Consider the following 24,008-nt stretch of genomic DNA (forward strand, 5'->3'; position numbering starts at 1 on the left):
CAGTTTGTGTGTAACAGCATCCCAGGTGAGACATGACCCACAGTTGCCCTATCCCTGTGCCATTGCGTTCGCTGGGATGTTAGTATGCAACAACAACACAGTACAGGTGCATCTCAATAAATTAGAATGTCGTGGAAAAGTTCATTTATTTCAGTAATTCAACTCAAATTGTGAAACTCGTGAATTAAATAAATTCAGTGCACACAGACTGAAGTAGTTTAAGTCTTTGGTTCTTTTAATTGTGATGATTTTTGCTCATTTTTAACAAAAACCCACCAATTCACTATCTCAAAAAATTAGAATATGGTGAAATGCCAATCAGCTAATCAACTCAAAACACCTGCAAAGATTTCCTGAGCCTTCAAAATGGTCTCTCAGTTTGGTTCACTAGGCTACACAATCATGGGGAAGACTGCTGATCTGACAGTTGTCCAGAAGACAATCATTGACACCCTTTCACAAGGAGGGTAAGCCACAAACATTGATTGCCAAAGAAGCTGGCTGTTCACAGAGTGCTGTATCCAAGCATGTTAACAGAAAGTTGAGTGGAAGGAAAAAGTGTGGAAGAAAAAGATGCACAACCAACCGAGAGAACCGCAGCCTTATGAGGATTGTCAAGCAAAATCGATTCAAGAATTTGGGTGAACTTCACAAGGAATGGACTGAGGCTGGGGTCAAGGCATCAAGAGCCACCACACACAGACGTGTCAAGGAATTTGGCGACAGTTGTCGTATTCCTCTTGTTAAGCCACTCCTGAACCACAGACAACGTCAGAGGCGTCTTACCTGGGCTAAGGAGAAGAAGAACTGGACTGTTGCCCAGTGGTCCAAAGTCCTCTTTTCAGATGAGAGCAAGTTTTGTATTTCATTTGGAAACCAAGGTCCTAGAGTCTGGAGGAAGGGTGGAGAAGCTCATAGCCCAAGTTGCTTGAAGTTCAGTGTTAAGTTTCCACAGTCTGTGATGATTTGGGGTGCAATGTCATCTGCTGGTGTTGGTCCATTGTGTTTTTTGAAAACCAAAGTCACTGCACCCGTTTACCAAGAAATTTTGGAAGTCACTTCATGCTTCCTTCTGCTGACCAGTTTTTTAAAGATGCTGATTTCATTTTCCAGCAGGATTTGGCACCTGCCCACACTGCCAAAAGCACCAAAAGTTGGTTAAATGACCATGGTGTTGGTGTGCTTGACTGGCCAGCAAACTCACCAGATAATCTATGGGGTATTGTCAAGAGGAAAATGAGAAACAAGAGACCAAAAAATGCAGATGAGCTGAAGGCCACTGTCAAAGAAACCTGGGCTTCCATACCACCTCGGCAGTGCCACAAACTGATCACCTCCATGCCACGCCAAATTGAGGCAGTAATTAAAGCAAAAGGAGCCCCTACCAAGTATTGAGTACATATACAGTAAATGAACATACTTTCCAGAAGGCCAACAATTCACTAAAAATGTTTTTTTTATTGGTCTTATGATGTATTCTAATTTTTTGAGATAGTGAATTGGTGGGTTTTTGTTAAATGTGAGCCAAAATCATCACAATTAAAAGAACCAAAGACTTAAACTACTTCAGTCTGTGTGCACTGAATTTATTTAATACACGAGTTTCACAATTTGAGTTGAATTACTGAAATAAATGAACTTTTCCACGACATTCTAATTTATTGAGATGCACCTGTATATCCACCAACACTCCAGAGGCTCAGATTACTATCTGAGGCACAAAACTGTGCTACTCAGAATGCAGATACTATATTCTTTTAGGCAAGATCATTGCAGGAAAACAGATGTTAGAAAAATACTGTATTGTTATTATTATTAATACTATTCGTTTTTGTTATAATTTTTGTTATCATGATTCACACTGAATTATTATTATTATTATTATTTGTATAATTTTTCTGGTTTGCATTTTTTGGTGGTCTTCAGTTTGATTGTTTATACTCTTTGTGCACGCTGAGGCGTCACAACATTTTCTAGAGTTTATCGCTGGTTAATCATGGGATGTATGTTGATAGATTTGTTCCGGGGTGCATAAGGGCTGACCTTTGAATGATTTTATTGTCTGATGAAGAGCCGTGGGCTCGAAACATCACTTTAGGTGAGAACATTAAAATCTTTTTTTCTAATTTTGGAGCTGTGGTGTGCCGACTTTTCTCTCTTTTTCTGATACTAATTTAGTCGGGCACCCACACGGAGCTTTTTTGCCGTTGGATGTGCGTGCTTTTTTCTTTTTTTCTGAGGAAAACATGTTGACATGTTTGTCTGGAACATATACATCACATTACAAACATTCATACAAAAAAATTAATTCACACTTTTTTGTTCTTGTTCTGGGAACCTGTTTGAAAACAATCATTATCATAGTGATTCTATTTGTTAACTATTGTATTGCAGAAATTACACACGGTACCTTTAAAAAAAAAGAGTACATTACTTTTGCCTCCTACAAAATCAGAGAAAAGGGCTCAGTGAAATATATATATATATATATCTTCTCGCAACTCACTCATTTAAGGGTAATTGACCAACTTGTTGTGGTATATTTGACCTCTTGCACCACTTTTGAGATTAGTAAACAGTGTTTAGGGTGGAGGCAGCACCCGTGTGTGTTTGTGAGGCAACATCCTTTTATGATGGTGTGAAAGTAGCTAATGTTACTTTCTAAATCCTCTTTCTTATAGTTGGAGTGTGGCAAACGTCTTGCATTCCCACACCCCTAGTGGATTACCTCAAATAACTAGACCATTCTGTCTTGTGAGTACACAAGCCTCTATCATATGAGATAGCTGTGTATTTTCATGGGAATAAATGGGCGTTTGTACTAGATTGCACTACTTACTGTACATTAGAAGAGAGAGAAATTACATTTGCTAAACTAAATTTTGTAGTCTCAAACTCATAAGTTTTTCTTTCTTCTGCAGAACACAAACAAAGATTTTTATAAGAATATCTCAGCTGTTTTTGTCTATACAATGTAAGTCAATGGGTTCCAAAACATACAAACTCTGAAATAGTGAAAATTTAGTTACAATTTGGTGTGTTTCCCACCCAAAACTGTTTGCATCACTTTAGAAGACATGGATTAAACCACTTGAGTCGGACCCCATTGACTTGCACTGCATGGACAAAAACAACTGAAATATTCTTCAAAAAATCTTTGTTATTGTTCCGTAGAAGAAAGAAAGTCTTACGAGTCTGAGGTGGCATAAGTGTGAGTTAATGATGAGAGAATTATAATTTTGGGGTGAACTATTCCTTAAGCTCAAGGCCAACAGACCAAGGCAGATACCGAGATATAATACCCAAAACAATTCAAAATATGTTTAAAAGATTCAATAAATTATATATTATACTCACACAAACATACAAGTCATACACAATGTCACTTCTTCAAAAAGGACCTGAAATTGTGGTTAATACAGAGGAATTTTGTACATGTCTGTGGTTATGACTTAGATACAAGCCTAGGTAAAGTATGGGTCATATGTTTGTTGGCCTTATCTGTCAGAGGTAACTTTAACTTACGATTCTTGACCACACATGCACTGCACTGAACGGAAAGTAGAAAGTTGTCATTTTTCAAATGCATCCTGTATATAGTCTATTCATTGCACTTCAGACGTCAGTCTCTATGATATAATTCAATGGAAACTTTACAATTGATTTTTAATTGCGTTATTTGGGAGCTAAATGCCATTGTGTCAGTGCATTCCATAAAAGTAGTAAACATTTTGGGCTCATTATGACTGTCTATTTATACTATGTCAACTTTCTTCTAAAGAACAACAACAACAACAATCCTTCCCAAAGCAAACATTTTCTCATTTGATGATGTCGCTACAGGATGCACCTGGGAGCAGAAGGGTAGCTGTTTGGGTAAAGTACGAATGAGGTAACAACATTTACACGGCAGATCACACTCAACAATTTTACACAACAGGGTCTTGGACCTGAGGTTTAGGAAATAATGTCACTCATTGAAAAATGGCACAAACAGTCCTCCGTGAGCCTGTACTTACATGGGAGCACAATCATGTAGTATAAATAAAATTCTCAGTGCACTGGAACTATGAGCTTGCATGCAAACTCAGCCACACTTCACCAGGCCTTGACATAGAAAGCCGCCCACCACACCAAACTGAAACAGATGTCTGAGCATTGCATAACAGCAGAGATCTTGCAGCTGTTTTGGGCAGGCAGAAATCACCAGCGAATCCAGTCTGAACATTCTACTCTGTCCATGGTTGTTTACTCCAGCCGAAAAATAATACATTGAGTGAAGCCAAATTTTTTGTTGTATACACTATATTGTATTTTTTTATTTGCGGTGTAAAAAATATAAACCTGAAGCTTGCAAATCTTTATTAAATAACATTTCAGTGGAACTGGTTTGCCTTTTCTGTTTGGAATAATTTCATCATATTATGGCTTGTTTAGAAATGCAGTTTTAAGTGTTTTTTTACCTTCATGCCTAGTAGAATTAAGTGGATTTTTAAATACATGGCATATTGGGCGAGGTTTACAATGGTAATAAAATGTGAAATTAACCTCAAATCAGAGTTCATTTGGATTCCGATCTTTCCAGAAGTAATTTCCTTTTTATCTCCGCCCACCTGCAACATGATCCAGTGGACGCAACTCACGAGAACACTAAACTACATTTCTTTTTAATCTACTTTTTTACCTTATAGGAACCGCCATAGAAATAAACCGATATGGGCCCTATATGGAAGTCTTATGGCCAGGGAACTCTTAGAGGCTTGGGTTACACTGAGCGTGCCAGTGTTTTCAGATTTCCCTTCCAAAGAAAGATGGGGGTTACACATGCCAACTCTGTTTTCCTTCTGTAATTGGCCCCAAAGCCTTTTGGATTACTAAAGCACAGTAGCCATTATGAACTTAGCTACAGTAAATATATATATATATATATATATATATATATATATATATATATATATATATGCTTATCTATATTGTTAAATCTCAAATGAATACTTTTTATAAGTATTTTGACAGTTCAGTGAAATGTTTAAGCTCTTTATTCTAATGCATATAGTGCAGAGCTCGAAGTCAATGGCAGAAATGTATCTTTATATAAGTAGATGTGTAATTACATAAAGAATTCCATGTAATAACAGTTCAAATAAAATATTTCCTTGAATTGCATGTAGTAAATTCTTTTAAAGATATTTTTATTGAATTGAATGCAGTAGAATTTGAGCACTGGTCAATATCCATCCGTCTCACTAAATGTAAATCATGAACTACTATGGATGCTAAAGGGGACAATACTGGTCTTATTCGTTGTATCATAGGCCATATTAACTTCCATTCACTTTACAGCTGGTATCAAACATTTATCTAATTTTTACAACACTATTCTCGATCCTATATTAAAGCCATGAAGATTGTTTTGATATTATGGCCAGGTCACTTGAAGTTGGAATTTTTATAATGCTGTCCCTAGATATTTGATGAGAATCTGACGGTGACTCACTGTAACTTAAATTTTACAGAGGACATTCTCTAACAATCTGATCTGAAGGACCTCTAAGGTTGCAACAATCAAATACAAAAGAATGTCCTTGTTTTCCATGTACACAAAGAAAAAGATTAGGTAGTATTAGTGTAAACATAAGGTTTATTGCAATGTGCATTTTGCATCCATACATAGTTCAAAAACACCATGGACACAATGAAACAACAAAACCCATGTTTCAAAAAGACTGCAGTCAAAAAACTTTTCCCGTGAAAAGCTACACATGGTCCTGTTAGCTTGTGAGTATTAGGCAAGTCTTTGGTAGTTAGAAAACACAAAGTCCATCCAAAAACGTGACCCTCTTTATACAATTTTGTGCCCATTAGTTGGTTGGCATAGAAGGTCTACAAAAAAAACAAAAAAAACATTTCCACAGAACATTCTCAGAAAAAACATCCACGCCTCTATTTCAGAACATTTCACTTACATCAGTTGCCAATTTACAGAACTTTGCAAATGTATACAGATTTTCATTTCAACAAAATAAAATCATTTTACACATTGCCCATTTAGCTAAACAAGCTGATTTTGTTCTGTTTAAAAATACAAACAAGCAAAAGTCCCCATAAAAGCAGCAGGCCCCATCTGCGGAGATACAAGCAATGCTTTACAAATCATTTGACAGAAGTCCCTGCTGTGGAAGAGAGGACCACAAAGGTCCATCTCAAGAGTCCTTAACTGCAATAGCTAAGAATGTCTACAGCTCTAGGGATCATTGACATGGAGGGTATGAAAGTGAGCACAGTCACACAAGGCAGGGACCATACCTGACCCCATATAGCTTGTATCAGAGTTGAGAACTCCAGGTGGGCCCTTGTGAAACTGTGGGGGCATCTCTTGGGGATGTACTTTCCTTGGCTTGACTTGGACAGGCCGAAGATGCATTTCGGTGGAGGTCCAAAGCTTAACTCTCTGGGCCAGCTCCATCATGCAAAGCCCTCTCCTTCTCTTCATGAGAAGAGCCCAGGGAAAGCAAGGCTGGGCCCCCTCCAAGCAGGGGGCTGGTCAGTCCCGTTGTACAGTAACTTCGGACGTCTACTTCACTCTCTCTTGTCCACAGTCCAAAGAGATTGTCGGATATTACAGAACAGACTAGGCCACTGGTACATCACAATGCTTTCATTTTTCAGGTTTCATCGATACAGCCAGCTTCATCTTGAAGTTGCATATCTGGAGGTCCATTTCAGGTGAGAGCTGTGGCTCTGCCCGCCCCTTGGCAGAGCCACTTATACAGCAGATCCCATGCTGTTGTACTGGCGGTCGACATCCTCAGGGGATCCCAGGGGTTCCAGGGGGAGGCTGGACTCTGAGGGCAGCCGTGACTGAAACTTCTCCAGCTGCTCAGGGCTTGCCAGATTCTTCAGCAGGCTGTTCTCACGCTCCAACTGGTTGTTCTTTTCCGCCAGCTCCTTGATCTGCTCTTTCAAGATCTCTACTTCCTCCCTGACTGCATACATTAAGTGATTCTTTACGAGATCCTAGAACAGAAAAAAAAAGGGATTTGAGTTTCCATGAACACACCATAACATATACTATAGACTATTAAATTCCCTACTAAACCAATGCAACTTATGTTTACATGTCAAATTAATGCAATTAATTCAATAGAATGACAATGAGAGCTGAAATTGAATTTAAAACAAACTTTTTATTAAAAGGGTGCATTTGTGTTTTGCATGTTGACCTTGGACTTTTACTACAGGTGTGACAACAAAGCACATGCAATGAAAGTAGGTGCAGCAGCTCTAGAGAGTGCCACAGGTCTGGTTACAACCTACACACAGAAACTAAATACTTTCCACTGCACTTCTAACAACACCCCAGGCTAATTCTGGTATAATATATATATATATATATATATATATATATATATATATATATATATATATATATATATTTTTTTTTTTTTTTTAAATAACATTGTGCTTGTAAAATAATTGGGTAAAACTTTACAATAAGGTTCTATTTGTTAATATTGGTTAACAACATTAGATAACATGAACTAACGATGAACAATATGTTAACAGCATTTATTAATCTGTTCAAATGTTCATTTTAACAAATAGTAATACATTTATATATTTTTTTAAGTTGTATGTTAACATAAGTAAATGCACTTTGAACTAACATGAACATACAATGTGCAATTGTATTTGTATTAACATTAACAAAGACTGATAAATGCTGTAAAATATATATATTTTTCATTGTTGATACCAAATGCATTAACTAATGTTCACAAATAGAACTTTATACCAATAATTGTTATGCATCTTACCATTGCTTGTTCGATCTTGTTGTCGATTGCCACAACGCTAGCGCCAGAGGCACTGCAAAAGACAAAAAAAGACAAACTATTAGAGAGCTGTTTAAGCACTACAGTAGTAAACAACATGTATCCTACAATGTTTGGCAAAGTGTATGTTGAATGCATGCGCTTTTGAAGAAGCAAACATGTATGCTTTAAAAGTTAAGTAAGATTTATGTAAAACCCATCCAATAATGCCATTAAATCCAGGGTACGTGTCGCCTACCTGTTGTCTAGTTTGACTGATACTACATCCCCTCCGAGGAAGGATGAGAAGAACGAGATGGAGAAATTGTGCAGCTGATACACCGCGACCTCCATTGGCGTTTTAAACATCTCCGTGCTCATATTGAGGACAAGACCCGTCTGAATAATACTTCTCGCCACGTTTGCGACTTGTTTTAACACGTTTTTAAAATCCTTGATTGTTTCGTTGCGATGCTCTGTTGCAGTGAATGCGCAGAGAATCCGGGCGCTATGACTGATCTACTAGTGGTTTCTGGAAGAAACTCTGTCGGCTAGTGATACTATTTCTGCCGCTGCCAGCGTTTTATAGGAGGCGCTGTGACGTCATCTGACGCAAGAATATATTATTCAAATGAGGCTTGGGGCATAGATTTCGCTGTGCCCTCTCACTGAACTCGCTCAAGAACACACAGCATGCTCCAAACACTGGAGCAGCAAGCTGCAGGACAAACCCCTAAAACACATCAACACAAACAAGACACGCCATTAACAAGCGGCATGTACATTGTTGTAACAGTACGTTTTGAAATGTGATACATTTGGCTTTTGTTTGCACGTAGTTATGGCATGTTATTGAATAGATGGTTGGCTAATGACTTTGTCCAGGTAAAATTGACACTTTTGAGGAACAACGTGTCCTGTAAACCTGTGTAATTTTTTACATTTGTGGAAAACACATTAATAAATTAATTTACAGGAGTATAATGAGAGATTTTGTCTTATAAGGTATGCAGTTGACAGCTTGCACAAAAGAATGTGCGAGAACTGGATCTCAAGGGACTTTTTTTAACAGTAGAATTTCAGATTTTCTCACATTAAATTTTCTCCACTGTCTAATCTCAGTGTGTAGCGCCTCCAGTGGCCAAACGTTGTAACAACAGGCACAAGCACAAACATGAGGTCAACCAAATGACTTATCAACCACAACACTGTCTGAAGGTTGGGGTCAGGGTCATTTAAAAACGTGAATATTAGTCAATAAGTTGGTGTTTTCACATTGTGTTCACTCAGAAAGAAAGGAATATCAACACAATTTTTTTTTCACTGTCCATCTGTTTACTTTTAAATATTACTGAAGCAGGTGTAAGTTTATAACAAAGTGTATAAGACAAAAATGAAGACCTGTTTATCATTTAGCTACATTTGTGTCTGAAAATATCTATAGAATGAGGTGTAGATATAACTATAGACATAGCAAATATAAATGTTATATATTATCTGTTGGGTGAATTAGGGAAGATGGACAATTTTGTCACGCAGATGAATGGAAAAAAAAATAGTCCCACTCTACCCTAATTCGCCTTATGTTATTCATCCCTCTTGGGTCGTAATACAGAAACTTCCTGTCTTAAGTCTGACAGTAGGTTAAACATACTGTATGAAAGCCTAAAATCATCATGATTACTAACCAGATAAGATAGGATTCTAGAGTTAGGATGTTTTGGTAATACAGCTGAGGTCCCCAACTAAGAAAGACTTTTTACCTGCAGTTGTTTCAGTTCAAGATATGATTAGCAGAGAGAAGCTAGACATTGACAAAATCCCAGTGGAACACTTTGAAAGGTGATGGCTCAAAGTTGATCCCTCTAATGAGATTTCACAGAAAAGCACTGAACACAAATTAGTGACCATAGTACTGTCACTTTCTGTTTCATGCAGAGTTTGTAATGCTGCCAGATTAGATTTCATCGAAGCACTTCAGCCAGATTTACAGTCTTCGTCTTTGCCAGATTTTGCACTCCTGCTGAGCTGAAGTCAGGCTAATTGGCAACTGCTAGAAGAGTTATGTATGTAATGATAATCATAGCTCAGAGGTAGAGGAAAAGACAGAGAAGTGTCCCCGTAAATTAATAAATTGAGCATCTTGTTGAGAATCTGCAGGTGATGGAGTGTCAATAGCACATGTGGTTGGCAAGCTTTCTGTTCTTTAGAACTATTGTAAGATAATATTCCTAAGATAGGAGAAACTTGATACATGATAAATACCTGACATGGCAAAACTACGAAAAAATAGGCAGAGTTGGATACACTACATTCTAAGGAAAACGGCTTAAACTAAATCTGCGTATTTAAAACCTTTTTTGTAAAGGACAAATGTTATTATCCACAATGTGGTGATGCAGTAAGATAAGCAAACAGATGCTTCATTCAGCTGCCACTCCTAACAAAGCCCTGCACATCACAGTCAACACAAATGTGCCATGGTACAGTATGTCTCTGTCTGTCAACATAGCCAGGGTGGAGATGTCACAGACTTGCTCCAATAAACAAATCCATTGCACTGCTACTGCACAGTTTAAAAACTAGTTTGAAAACCATTACAACTGGTTTCAATGTACATATTATTTTAAATACAGAAACACTGAGTGGCACTAATTATCTACACAGTAACCCCTTATGTAACAAGTCCTCATTACTGATTAATGTTCTCATGCCTATATGAATGCCACACCTGAACCATTTTTTGTGACGTTTTCTTTAGAAAATGCATACGCAGGGCACAGCGATAATTACTATGAAAGAATTCACTTTCGGACACTCATGTTTCCATTCTGTGAATAGCTGCTTCTTATTAGGTCAAAAATTGAAATCTAGTTCATCCAAGAGGCTGACAATAGATTTCAAACAGAAAAGAAGCACTCACCATACCGAGGAACAAAATATGTAAATAACCTCATCTATAGTGTAAACTGTGTAATGACTTTGTATCCTGCGAAGAAAAACAAAACAATGCAAGTTATGTAAGACTTGCATAGACCATCTATAACTGTTTCCAACGCGGTCCACAGCAGATGAAGAGCGCAGTATTGCACTTCACTGAACTTGACATACCAATTTTCACACCTTGTAGAGCAAGACTTGCAGTATTTTACTTCTTGCCTGTTTGAGTGGTTAGGCGAGACCAACTTTCTTCACCCTCACTACACACCTAAACAATTAATTAATCACCTGTCAGTATTAACGATACACTCACACCACTCCATTATTCTTTCACTTACCGCCTGTCTCTCCTCTTAAATAGACTAGGTGAGTAGGGAGGTGGGAAGCTCATGGCTGTGGCTCGATGTGGACAGTAGAATCTGGAAAGTCACACCTCAAGATTGTGGGTTTTGTCCAGCTTTACAGTTCGACCAGTGTGAAAGTGTCCCATTTTCTCAACTGGATGGGAGGGAGATGGACATACAGGGATGCTGTCCCCCCCCACCCAACCCCCAGTTCTCTGTCTGTCTGTCAGGAGATTTAGGTAAATACTCAGAATTTTCCTTTAGATAAATGTGTTCATGGGTAGTTACTTTTTTTGCAACATTAATGAAAGCATAAACCTTTTAGACTGGGTTCCTAAATCTTTTGACCAGTACATTTTCCTACTGGCTTTTCCAACAATAACTTTTCCAGTCATTACAGGATAGGGATTTTTATTTAGCATAATATTAAATTATTTTACAGAGATTGCACTCACAATGAGCAATTTCCAGCCCATGAAATATTTCAGAGAAATGTTTTACCTATAACATTTTTGTAATTTATCTCACTTTTCTAGGTCTTAAAATCATAATTTTAAAATTCCAAGTCAGTTACCATGACCATGGGAACACTGATCGGAGAATGACAATAATTTTAATTGTTTTCTGAACAACTTAACAATGCAGTACAGATATAATCTTGGTCTCTCTGTGTTGCAATCTGGAATATCTGAGCATAACCACCTCAGATGACTCTGCAGAAAACAGCAAAGCACCCATCAAGAATTTTCCATAACTCTTTATGGGAAATATTGTTTACAGTACAATTACCCTTTTCTTCAAAGATAAGGCAACATGTTTCAACTGTACATGCTTTGATCTCACCAGACACAGCTTTGTTTTGTGACTAGTCTGGCAAACGGGATGAAGCCATGAGTGAATTTGCAAAAAAAAAAAAAGGCAGGTATGTAACACAGCATAGTGTGTACATGCAGCATATGCCACTGTGTTTGTTTGCCCACAAAAAGCATGTTGATACAGGAGACGTGAATGCAGTATGTTATGTAAACAATTGATTAAAAATACATTACTTTAATCCTGTGAATATGTTTAACTGTCTAGCTGGGCTGTGTCAAGAAAGGCTTGTTTTATCTAGTGTAATTCTTACAGAACTATATCATATCAGCCCATAGACAGACAGACAGACAGAGAGAGAGAGAGAGAGAGAGACAGACAGACAGACAGACAGACAGACAGATAGATAGATAGATAGATAGATAGATAGATAGATAGATAGATAGATAGATAGATAGATAGATAAGCCTTAACTACTTGTTATGTTCCAGGGGTAAAACTTGAACATGTTTTGTGCATTTTAATATTTTCTTTTTGCCATACAGTAACTATGCCATGTCAGGGTGGCTTTCCATCATGTATTGCACAGAAACTCTTGACCTACTTGAGAGTCAGTAGGGTGAGTGACAGGTCCTGCCTTGAATTGCTAATAGGACAAGAATTTAGGCTAGAGAACTACAAATCAGGACACTTACAGTACCTCTGCAACACTTTTTGAAACTACACTGAATGCTCTTAGTGACTATTAAATATGCATTGTTCGGAAACCGGCTTCAGCTAGCCTTGCTTTCAATGCTGTGCATGCATATACAATGCTCATGCCTGCATGTTTCTCATTAACATGCAATGAAACAAGAGAAATGAGGTGCAAAACAGGTCATTATATCACCCCTGCCTCCACTTGAGTAATTTCTTAGAGTCTGCATTTTTGTGCAGTGACAGACTGAACCATTATGATTGGTCAGATTCTCAATGGCACTATTATCTTAGGGCATGAATGAACTGCTTATGTAAGCCTCTATCTGAACAGTTATAAAAGCATCTCTAATCATACAGTTTGTATTAGCAGGTGTTTTGTACCTTTACAGCCCAGGTGTGTCACAGATCCAACCTTTTTGTTGCTTTGACATCTGTCGAGACAAGACTTATCTATAGGCCAATGTAGACCAGAGTGCTTATAGGTTAAACAAACATCTCTGTGGTTACCCAGTTTCCAACTGGCTGCCTCTTTGCACATGGAAATTCTGCATAGCCTATGCCAAAGACAGAATCACAATGACAGACAGCCTAGGCCCCCTGTAATACACAGAGTAAGCCACTTGAGGCTGTCAAATAGGACATTCAAAGCCCCTATCCCTGCTGGATATTTACACCCTCTTAAGAGTTTTGTAATCCGAGCAGATGAACTCTCATCTGAATGAATTTTTGCAACTAAAGAAGCTTCTCTCCTGCTGTATGGGCTTGTATTTTTTAACAGATTTAAAGAGTGGCTAGACAGAGAAAAATAAGGTTGCCCATTTTTGATCAGTGAAATATTGGTAGAGATATGAGTTGCATAATCCCACACTAGGGTTTACAGACTGGAAAGTAACACTTACATTTTATGGTACATATTCTTTTCACATACACTTGCTTTGCATGAAACATGCATGAATGTAGAGTGTATTACTACACATGCAAATTGTTTTTAGACATTATTTGTTTTATGAAAATTATTTGTCTGCTCTAATGATATATTTAAAAGTTACATAACAAACAATATAGGGTTCAAGACTGAGGAAACTACAGATAAATCTGACTATTGAATGTAAAATGCTTGAGGTACAGAGAATGCTTCATTTATGCTATTTTTACCCTTTTTGTCTTAAAAATATTAAAGGGACAAACCACTGAAACCTATCTACATCTAGATCAAGGCATTTCAAGCAACAAATGGAAGGCCACTACCTTTATCATCACTACCATATAATCATCTTCATGAGCTTAGAACATTAATCCCAAGGTTATGTTGAATAAAATTTGAAAACATTTTTAAAATCCATTTTAAAACATACATTCTCAAGTTAGTACATTGAGCTACTGTATGTATACATTACAAGTCCTAATGTACCTAATTTCTCACATCTGCAAGTTGTTTCTAATAGGGTACCTCTGCAAGGTCAAAAGTGTGATGGGTCTGTATATGGTGCAGAGTACATTTTATGAAGAACTCGGTATCTACGGATATGTACCCATGATCCACATGTTAAAGCAGCCCCTGCTGTGCAGACAAGAAGACAGATCGTTCCAGATGTGGCTGAGCTGCTGCACACCCCCTTATTTATAATGCATTGTTTTCTAAAGGAGAACTGTCAGTGTGCTTTACACGTGCATGGCTACTTACAGGTCATACTAATCGATGCCTCTCATTAGGTCGTGACCTCCCATGAGCTCTGCAATAAGGAAGAGCAGTTTACCTAAGAAAATGGACCTTGCATGTCACAGCAGGCTTTCGTTACAAAATACAGCCAGATCATACAGTCATTCAAATGCAGCACTTTCTCTAATGCAGTGCTGTCATTAAGGATGTATTCATATAAGGCTTCAGTATATGTTTCATCAGCCTTTCTAAAAGCTTTCGAGATGTATCTAAAGTTTACAGTGGTCTTTTAAAGTTAATACATATTGCACTTAAGTAAGGGATAATTCCAGGCACAAAATAAACCTTGACAGGGTGATTAGGACTAATCCTGAAGGGGTTTATTCTGTGATAATAAGCAATTGACTGTACATTAACAAAAAAAAAAAATGTTACATAGTGTAGCTTTAACTAATGACATTACCATTGCCATCATCATATAGCAACGGAAAGTGTCATTTACTGCCACATTTAGGCAAAAGGAGGTCTGACGTGAGCCACAGATATGTTTTTTTGGGTAGCCTGTTCCTTTCTTGGCTTCAAAGTGGCAGCATTACAAGCATAACCCCAGTGTTCTGGCTTCAGTAGATAAGTGGACATGCCAGGAGAATGGTGGAACATCAGGCCTCTGATGTCAGAGCTCGCTCAGTGCATCCGCTCTAAAGTAGATAGGCTGGCATCAACACAATGTGCAAAGCAAGCACTGAGCTTGGCATCAAGCCTTCTGCTAAATCCATTCATAAGTGCATCAACTGAAAACAAAACATGAGTGTCTGGAGTGGTACTAATTTATTTTATCAGGTACACTTCACTGTCTATTGGCCAGGGAAGTGCCTGTTTATTTTCTGTAGGACCAATGAGCCTAGCATAATAGATTAAAGCAATTCAATGCATGTTTATTAATTACATTTTTATGATTCATTTATACTTTGTGGTCAGTGTAATTATCATAGTAAAAGGTCACCTTAAATCATCTGTCCTCTTGCATTGCCAATTTGTGTTTGAGTTCTGCTTGAGTTTTTCATTTACTGCCTTTTACTGTCATTCATTTAGAGAAGAAAATATATATCCCTGTAATCAACATGATTGCACAGGAAATCGACATGTATCCTCTGAACGTTCATGCACCCTAAAATTGACACTACTTCTAAACTCTTTACAAGCACCATTAGACATTTTGCGTGAATTCAAGTGTGAACACATTTCCCTCTAGCACAACTGATAGTGCATTGTGCAAGCAATTTCCGAAACACAAGGTTCTGTTCCCTAGGAAGTAACCACGTTCACATAAACTGTGGTGAACGCGATTCAGAGGTTGCATTTTCACTCTAAAACATTACATTTTTACTCCACTGATGGTTAGGTTTAAGTTTGGGGCTTGGGTTAGGGGGTATGGTTAATCAAATATACATTCCTGTTGACTGCATTACATCATTTACAACTTAAAGTCGCTTTTGGCCCACTTTGTCAACATTACACCTGAAAACTGGCACTCACACAAGCCCATATGTTTAACAACACTTCTAGCTTCAGCAATTGGGGCAGTGATTTGAATTTCAGTAATCACAGACCGATTTCAGCAGCAGAACATTTGACCTACTGTCGCAGAATTCACAGTGTGATCAGTGTGGTATTATGTGCACTGAAATAGTTTGTCCTCTAAATCATATGATGTTGTCATTAGATGGTTTCCAAAGACAACACAGAGACAGCCTTTGACACAATTGAACCATAAACCTTTAAGCAAACATTAATGTCTAAATAACTCTAAGGAACAGGGGCAAAGTTCAAAAAATATACTCTTATCTTTGTGCATGTTGACATAGAGCACACACTTGCCTATTTAAAGATGTACACAAACAGCAAAGATGACGTTCCATGATTCAAATCCTGTCACTTTCATTGTTTATCAGGGCAGATATGAGAGAGTGATACAGGGGCTTTGGTTATGGGGATGTGATCCATATGTTGGTTGAAGGCTGGATGGAGCTGTCTGCCAGGCAGGGAAGATTTACTGCGCCTGGACCGTCCGGCTCTCATTCTTTGCTTTTTTCTCAAAATCACTGCCCTAAACTCATTCCTCTTACTTTGTCATGAATGGATCCTAGCAAGGAAAGGAATTTTCTCATAAATGGGGCTACCCCGTTCACCCTGAGACATAACTGAAATTTAACCTCCTTTGCCGTTGTGTTTGCTTACTTATTTACGGTTATGTACATGCATTCATGCAATTACCCCTGCAGAATGAAAATGTGTTATCTTCGGCTTTGTACACTCTTAATCTCCTCAACTCAAAAGGATTAAATAGCTAAAAGGTATGAAATGAAAGATGATACTTGTGCAGGTAGCTAAGTCGGTGACGTAAAAGCTCTGATCAGAGTCAGCCAGCCGAAGAGAAATACGTAGGTCAACTGAAAGGAGCAGAAATGTTGGTATCTGATATGCAGGACTTTTACACGTAGGCAGCATTTGGGCCAAGTAGCTGTCATCATATCTCAAAAACAATCTAGGAGCCTAGTCAGACTTGAGAAAGTTGTCCAAAAAATTATGATATGTTGGCGCACTGCCACTGCTCCAGAAACACACAATGTTCAGAGGAGTCAGGGGAGGTGAACACCATACATTACCCAACAACAGCATGATACAAGGCTTTTCTGAATTTGATTAAGGTGCTCTAAAATGATCTCAGATTATCTAGCATGCATATTGAGAGGAACTTTGTGGGCAAATCATGCATGTTGAAAGACCACATAAGTATGCAACAGTTTTACTCTCCTCTGCAAACTCCAAATACAAAGGATTGAAAAAAAAGCCATTGAGAATGTATCTTTCTATATAGTGTTTCTATATATATTCTTAGGCACTGTAAAAAGAAGCCAGTCAGTGGAAAGCCTTCTCAGTCTAATGCAAATAGAAATGACACAAGAAAGTGTGGTGCATTGCACACAGAGTTTTTTCTTTACTTTCATTGTTTTTCTTCACTCTAATTCAGTGTCCATGATAACTGCATAACGAAGCATGGCTTTTTATTAGCATTTTCCATTTCCTGGATATCAGTGCACTGCTCCAATATATTGCAAAAAAGTTAAAGATTAACTGGAGGATGTAAGCTCACACCAGATGTCACTATCAAACTTTTTAGTGTTTATAGAAACTGATCTCTCTGTATGACCCTTATTCATATTCCTTCTTAAGATGCCACTTTGATTGTTATTTTAAGATATGCAGCCACACAGGCATTGCTTTTCATAACAGTGAACAATGTGAACCCGCCACACCCAGAGTAATGCAGAAGTGCCATTTGTTTTAAATCATCAGTTGCAGGAAACTTTTACAAATATAGTTTCAGGTTCTCTGTAGCATTAAGGAATAGTTCATGCAAAAACTCATCAACACATGATGTTGTTCTAAACCCGTATGTCTTTCTTTCTTCCATGAATCACAAAAGGCAGTGTACGGCAGATTGTAAGTCACAGTAACTATTCACTTTCAGTACATCTCTTTTTCCATACAATGAAAAAGAATGGTGACTGAGGCTAACATTCTTTCTGTCATCTCCTTTTATGTTCCCTAGAAGAAATTAAGTCATGCAGGTTTGGAACAACATAAAGGTGAGTAAATTATGGGATTGCCACTTAGTAGCAGACTGCAAAATATTTCAGAAATGTGCTCTCGCACCTTTAGTTGGACTAAAAAGCGTTCCTTTCATTCTGTGTTGCATAACGTACATTTGATATTGAAGATCATGCTCTCTTAAGCAATTGTCTACATACTAAGCTCATCCCGTCTGGAGTGTGATCTGTTTTGTGTGTGTCCCTCCCTGATCCGTGTTGTGCATGTCTGCAAGTGTTTTCCTGTTGTCTGGCTCAAAGCTATTTCTGGCATGAGCAAAGGTGTTAGGTTTGGTTTGACATTGAAAGTACCTGCAGGATTAGAACAAGTTGAGTCACTTCATGATACCTTCACAGTTATCAGTGTCACTATTGAGCTGCTTCAGGTGGTGTGCCATTGCATGCTCTGTTGCTAGACTAGATTCTTCAGACTGTCCTCACGCCACCTTAACATTAATCTTCATTCTTTTGTGGGGGAGATTCTAGAAAGAGACTCCATGAGTGGTTCACTTCAAATGGCGCTGTGGCATAAACATGGTAACCAGGAGGTTCTCAGAAAGCCTGCCCAAGTAAACAGACCACAGGATGCGACTCTACATGACTCCCACATGAGGACAACAAGGAAGCTGGCTAGGACTGACCCTATTATTAGACACTCTGTGATAGACGCTGGCATAGAAGTTGTGGTTAATGCTGTGCATTTCAAGACCCTGACCACTTCTTTAGCTCCTCTGTGGAAACTGCACAAGTGAACTTGTATCAAAACAAAGTGCATGGAGCAATGTTATATAATGCAAATACATTCATTATTTTTAGTGTGACTTAAGAGTACAAATATTTTTGGGGCCACTGTAAATCTGAAAAAAGCATGATGGTTTATGTTATGCAATTTTTTATTGCAATTATCAGGAATAATTCTAAAAATAAGCTTAAGTGTGGGTATCATAAATATAGTCCTTTTTTTTATCGTGCAGTCAGATCATTTGTCATGATCTAAACGGACATATGATGCAACCCTAAGTAAAGTTTGTCCGGGGGATGTCCTGTGTCTATTTCCGATCTTAATGTCTCTGTGTGTATGAGAGAGTTCTAGAGAGAGTTAAAGACAGAAGCAGAGAGCGAGAGAGAGACAGAGAGAGCATATTAAAACAAGGAAATGAAAAAAAGGAAGAGAAAGTGGTGGGAAGGGAGGGAGGGAGGGCTTTCACGGCTGTTGTTGTGCAGTGTTTCCTCTGATAGTGGACTTGGCTGTACTCCCAGTTCTTTAAGTAAACGACTCAAAACACAATTACCTTAAACGCCTTTTTATGAAAAGACAAGGTGGCAGTATGCAAAGCATGACTGATTCAAAATGTAATTATGCATAAATTGTTGTGCTTTAAATATATGTTATTTATTTTAAATATTTTGAGAATAAAGGGGTTATTTTGTAAATGGATGGTTAAGATGAAATATTTTTGGGAAATTGACATGTCCTATGGTTTGACATGCTTTATGCCATCTATAGTTATTTTAAACAGCATTTTTTATACATAGAGTTTTAATAACCACATATTAATTGTGAGACTGCATGAAGTATTTATAATATATATTTAAAAAATGTCATACCGCAGGACCGTTTGAAAATAATGAAGGCAGAAAGGTGTTAAAAAATGATATCAACTTAAAAGAAATGGTGACTAGTTACAGGACCTAATATATACACTTTGTCTTAAATATTCATATCAATTTTAACCTTAAATCTTGATTTTAAAAAGTCTATGGACACGTTATGCATCAGCCACCCAAATGCTTCAAATATAAGAATTATTGCACCTTTATCCTCTTTCAAAACTGTCTCCCATCAGGAGTGAAAATGCTGACATATGGAAAATCATTAGCCTCTTATATCTAGATCAGCTTATGGCGCACATTTTAATTCTCTAATCTGTTCTACAAAAGTGACCCTTTGTGAGATACGCTTGGCCAGGACGTTGAAGGGAAGGAACGTATTCTAGAATACTAATTGAGGGGAACAAAATCTCCCGATGGGCTTCCGCCAGTGGTTCTCCAGGTGACCATGGCAACACTTAAAAACCTGAAAGATAACATCTTCTTGAATTCTAATGTGCTCTAAATGTCTGTTATAGACATTTTCCCAGTAATTCTATAAAAGTGATTAAACGTTTTGCTTATAATGTTGAAGCTAAAATGAAATCAATAACAAGACATTGACCAATTAGCTATATGCCTTTCAGCTGCATAATGTAATTGAATATAATTGTAATTTTATTAAATAACACTATACTATTACATCTTTTGAACCAAAATTGTCGATGGTTTTGAAAATGCCAAAGTCTAGAAAGTTATTTATTTATTGACTTAGTTAGAAATATGCTATATGATTTCAGCTGCATAATGTAACTAAATATAATTGTAATTGTATTAAATAACACTATACTATTACATCTTTTGAACCAAATTTGTCAATGGTTTTGAAAATACCAAAGTCTAGAAAGTTATTTATTTATTGACTGAGTTTCCTTGAAAAATAATTTACAGTACTCTTACAATTTTTTCACAAGTCTGACTATATCATAGCTCAATCAATAAACTCCAGAGGAAAAATATGCAAACTAGTGTAACGGTTATAGTCCATTAACATGCCAAGACATTTCTCTTATACAAGTCCATTATTTTACTCTCAGGTGTGGTCTACAGTAGACTGTGGTGATATAACTGATATTAGTAAACACCAAAAAGAAGATTTGAAAAACAAGGTCTCATCTTGAGTCTCATCGTAGGCGTGCATGTGCATTGTCGGTCTTACATAATAATAATGCTTGTTGTTCAAGCAGTCAGGGAAAAAGTAAATATCTAAACGAGTAGGATTAAACAGGGCTAAACAGATCTCCCTTAAGGGGGAATATAGAGTATATATATATATATATATATACAGTATATACTGTATTCCCCCTTAAGGGAGATCTGTTTAGCCCTTATATATACACTACCGGTCAAAAGATTTGAAACACTTGACTGAAATGTTTCTCATGATCTTAAAAATCTTTTGATCTGAAGGTGTATGCTTAAATGTTTAAAATTAGTTTTGTAGACAAAAATATAATTGTGCCAACATATTAATTCATTTCATTATAAAACTAAAATGTAATAAAAAAAATAAAAAAAGTTTTTGAAATTGATGACTTGGACCAAATAATAAAGAAAAGCAGCCAATAAGTGCCCAACATAAATGGGAACCTCTTCAATACTGTTTAAAAAGCATCCCAGGGTGATACCTCAAGAAGTTGGTTGAGAAAATGTCAAGAGTACATGTCTGCAAATTCTAGGCAAATGGAGACTACTTTGAAGATGCTAAAATATAACACAGTTTTTATTTTGGATTTTGTTTAGTCACAACATAATTCCCATAGTTCCATTTATGTTATTCCATAGTTTTGATGACTTTACTATTATTCTAAAATGTGGGGAATGAGTAAGTGTTTCAAAACTTTTGACTGGTAGTGTATATGTATATATATATATATATATATATGTGGCAGCAGGGGCATGGTCAAGCATCTCTCCGGAGAGAGAAAGTGGTAAGGGCGCTTACACCTGAGCGAAATTATGTCTAACACCTGTCTCTAATTTCAGTAAGCACGGGGAGAGCGGCATAAATAGACACACCGCAAACAGAAGAGGGAGAGAGACTGGACATGACAGACCCGAACCAGAGAAAAGATTTTTATCACGAGTAATGAGAGTTTATTTTGTGAAGCGGTGTGTGATAGTGGTTAACTTAGTGCTTAACGTGTGACTGTAAATTGTGCTGCAAGAGGAAAGAATAAATCCTTACCTAAATAAGGAAAGCTGCTTCTCGCCTCCTCCTTTACAATATATTTAAGCAATATCACACTCGCAATCGTGCTATATGGCCCTAAATCAGCACTGCTGTGATTACCTACAGCACTCGGCCTGCGGCCGAATCACAGCAGTGCTGATTTAGGGCCATATAGCACGATTGCGAGTGTGATATTGCTTATATACAACAGTTCAATGAACCAGTACATTTTGAAAAAAGAGGAAAAACTGAGTACGGTAATAAAATATGCATTTGTGCATGGAACTACTTTCTTACGCGGCGGATCAGAATCTGCCGTTGCTGGTTCAAACCAAATGATGTGTCCAAGCCTTTGTTAGTAATTCAAAAATGTCACTTCAGAAATAGTATCAGGGCTTGTGCTGTTTCTAACAAGTTATTGGATAAACAAGGATGGATGGATGGATGGATGTGTGTGTGTGTGTGTGTGTGTGTGAGAGTAGAGAGAGAGAGAGAGAGAGAGAGAGAGAGAGAGAGAGATGGAGCGTGTGCGATCATCTGTTGCCACTCCCAAGCAGAGATGCTGTCAGCTTTCTGAAGATCAGCTTTCTCAGTGAAAAAATAGCCGTCCAAGCGGGGGTAATTCTACCTATTTCGCGTTAGCCGGAGTGCAAGAGTCGATCACTATTGAAAACGCAATGTCCTCCATTTTAAACAGTGTGTCCACTTAAATGTGGGAAGTCCGATAAGAGGTAAGCGCCTTCAGATTGTGTAATTAATCAGTCTGTTGTGTCTCTCAGTTGTGATGAGCCATAATGCTGAAGTTGTTCGTTTAAAGCCGTTTAAAGCTATTTCCTTGCTTTAGTAGTAGTAATACAAGCGATCATATAGTGCTGTATGTAAACACTGGCTGAGGCGGATTCACTTCACGTCACCTAACTGGCTCATATTACACACAAAAATGATCTTTTGTCACCACCTGCTGGCTAACATATGTAATGTAAAAAAAAAAATACATGTAAAAAAAGACAAACCGTAGCTCTTAACACATCTGCACTGCTCTTACACTTTAGTTTAGAATGGCACAAACACAAGCGGAGTGATACACACAGTGTAGCGTCCAAGTGCTGATGGTGTCAGACCATCAGTGCTCATGGAATGTCTCTCGTCCAATCAGATTCGAGGACCAGAACTAACTGTTGTGTATATATATTTGGAGCGACATTATTTTTGTGAAAAAAATGATAAAAAACTTATATAAACCTTTTACTTAATTAAAATTTTTAACATAACATAACCATATCATCAGTTTTTTAGACAACATCTCAGCTATTCTATTACAAGTATTTTATTACAAAATTCCTCCCACACACACTTATGGAAAACAATTTGCTGAAGTACAAGCATGTGGGTGGATCGGAACACTACTGATTTAATCCCCTTCAACAAATCTCATAGATGAGAAATTACCTCAAGTGAAGATGAAATTACATTAAAGAAGATGTTTTTTGTTTTTTTTATTCCATTTTGACCTCATGCATCAGAAAACCTTTGCAGTGCACAGTGACACGAAGGTGTTTAATAAAGTGCTGTGATGGTATTGATTGCTATCAACTGTTTTGGCAGAAAATAAAATCATAAGGGTTTTACCACAATGGGCCTTTATTCAAGTTGTACTATTTGTTTCATTGTGAAAAGCCATAATTTCTTTAAAAAATGATGTTACTGTAAACTCCATATGCCTGAGCTTTTGTGACCTGGCATAACTTCATCTTGTTAAATACATGCAATATTTGTTTTGGAGCGAAAGAAAATGTTGATCTGTTGATCTCAACAGAACTTTGGACTGATGTTAAGTAAATTTACCTCAATGCTGGAAATGAAAGATAAAACATACTTTTTTCAACTAATTGACTTTAAAGAACTTGCATATGATCCCATACATTTGTGTTTCCAGTTTTTTAAATGAGAAATGAAAATGCGAGAAATCATTATACCATTCAAGGTATATGCTGCAAAGATTAGCATGTACTTACATTTATTCATTTGGCAGACACTTTTATTCAAAGAAACTTACAGTGTATTTGGAATGGGTGATAGTGAGACAAACAGACCCAAGAGCAGAGGAGCATTTCAAAGGATTTATTAACAACAAATAATAATAGTCGCTGTGCGTTGTGGAAGTCAGGTATAGATTCATGCAATCCTCTGTTGAAGCTTAGCAGACACGCAGCAAACTGGAAGGCAACCACATGCCCGACACGCGGGCAGAGACGAGGTAACCTC

The 24,008-nt window shown here is 37.4% G+C and overlaps 1 protein-coding gene and 1 long non-coding RNA gene across 3 annotated transcripts in view; one reads left to right on the forward strand and one right to left on the reverse strand.

Annotated features, from left to right (window-relative positions):
• Positions 1-5,623: 5,623 nt before the first annotated feature.
• Positions 5,624-24,008, reverse strand: part of LOC127413467 (TSC22 domain family protein 3-like) — a 39,192-nt gene continuing 20,807 nt past the window's right edge. The window contains exons 1-3 of one of the 2 annotated variants that reach the window (XM_051650648.1): positions 8,074-8,368; positions 7,818-7,869; positions 5,624-7,017 (exon numbers count right to left, since the gene is read on the reverse strand). In XM_051650648.1, coding sequence (XP_051506608.1) covers positions 6,766-7,017; positions 7,818-7,869; positions 8,074-8,195 — 426 coding nt within the window. In that variant the 5' untranslated portion in view covers positions 8,196-8,368 and the 3' untranslated portion in view covers positions 5,624-6,765. Of the gene's footprint in view, positions 7,018-7,817; positions 7,870-8,073; positions 8,369-24,008 lie in introns of those variants that run through there. The other variant, XM_051650647.1, reaches the window with a different exon arrangement.
• LOC127413471 (uncharacterized) lies at positions 8,515-19,111 on the forward strand. Its single transcript, XR_007892595.1, has 3 exons — positions 8,515-17,774; positions 17,884-17,920; positions 18,400-19,111. It is a non-coding gene; the product is annotated as an uncharacterized LOC127413471 (long non-coding RNA).

Source organism: Myxocyprinus asiaticus, chromosome 22, assembly GCF_019703515.2.
Source record: "Myxocyprinus asiaticus isolate MX2 ecotype Aquarium Trade chromosome 22, UBuf_Myxa_2, whole genome shotgun sequence".
Taxonomy (NCBI): Eukaryota; Metazoa; Chordata; class Actinopteri; order Cypriniformes; family Catostomidae; genus Myxocyprinus; species Myxocyprinus asiaticus.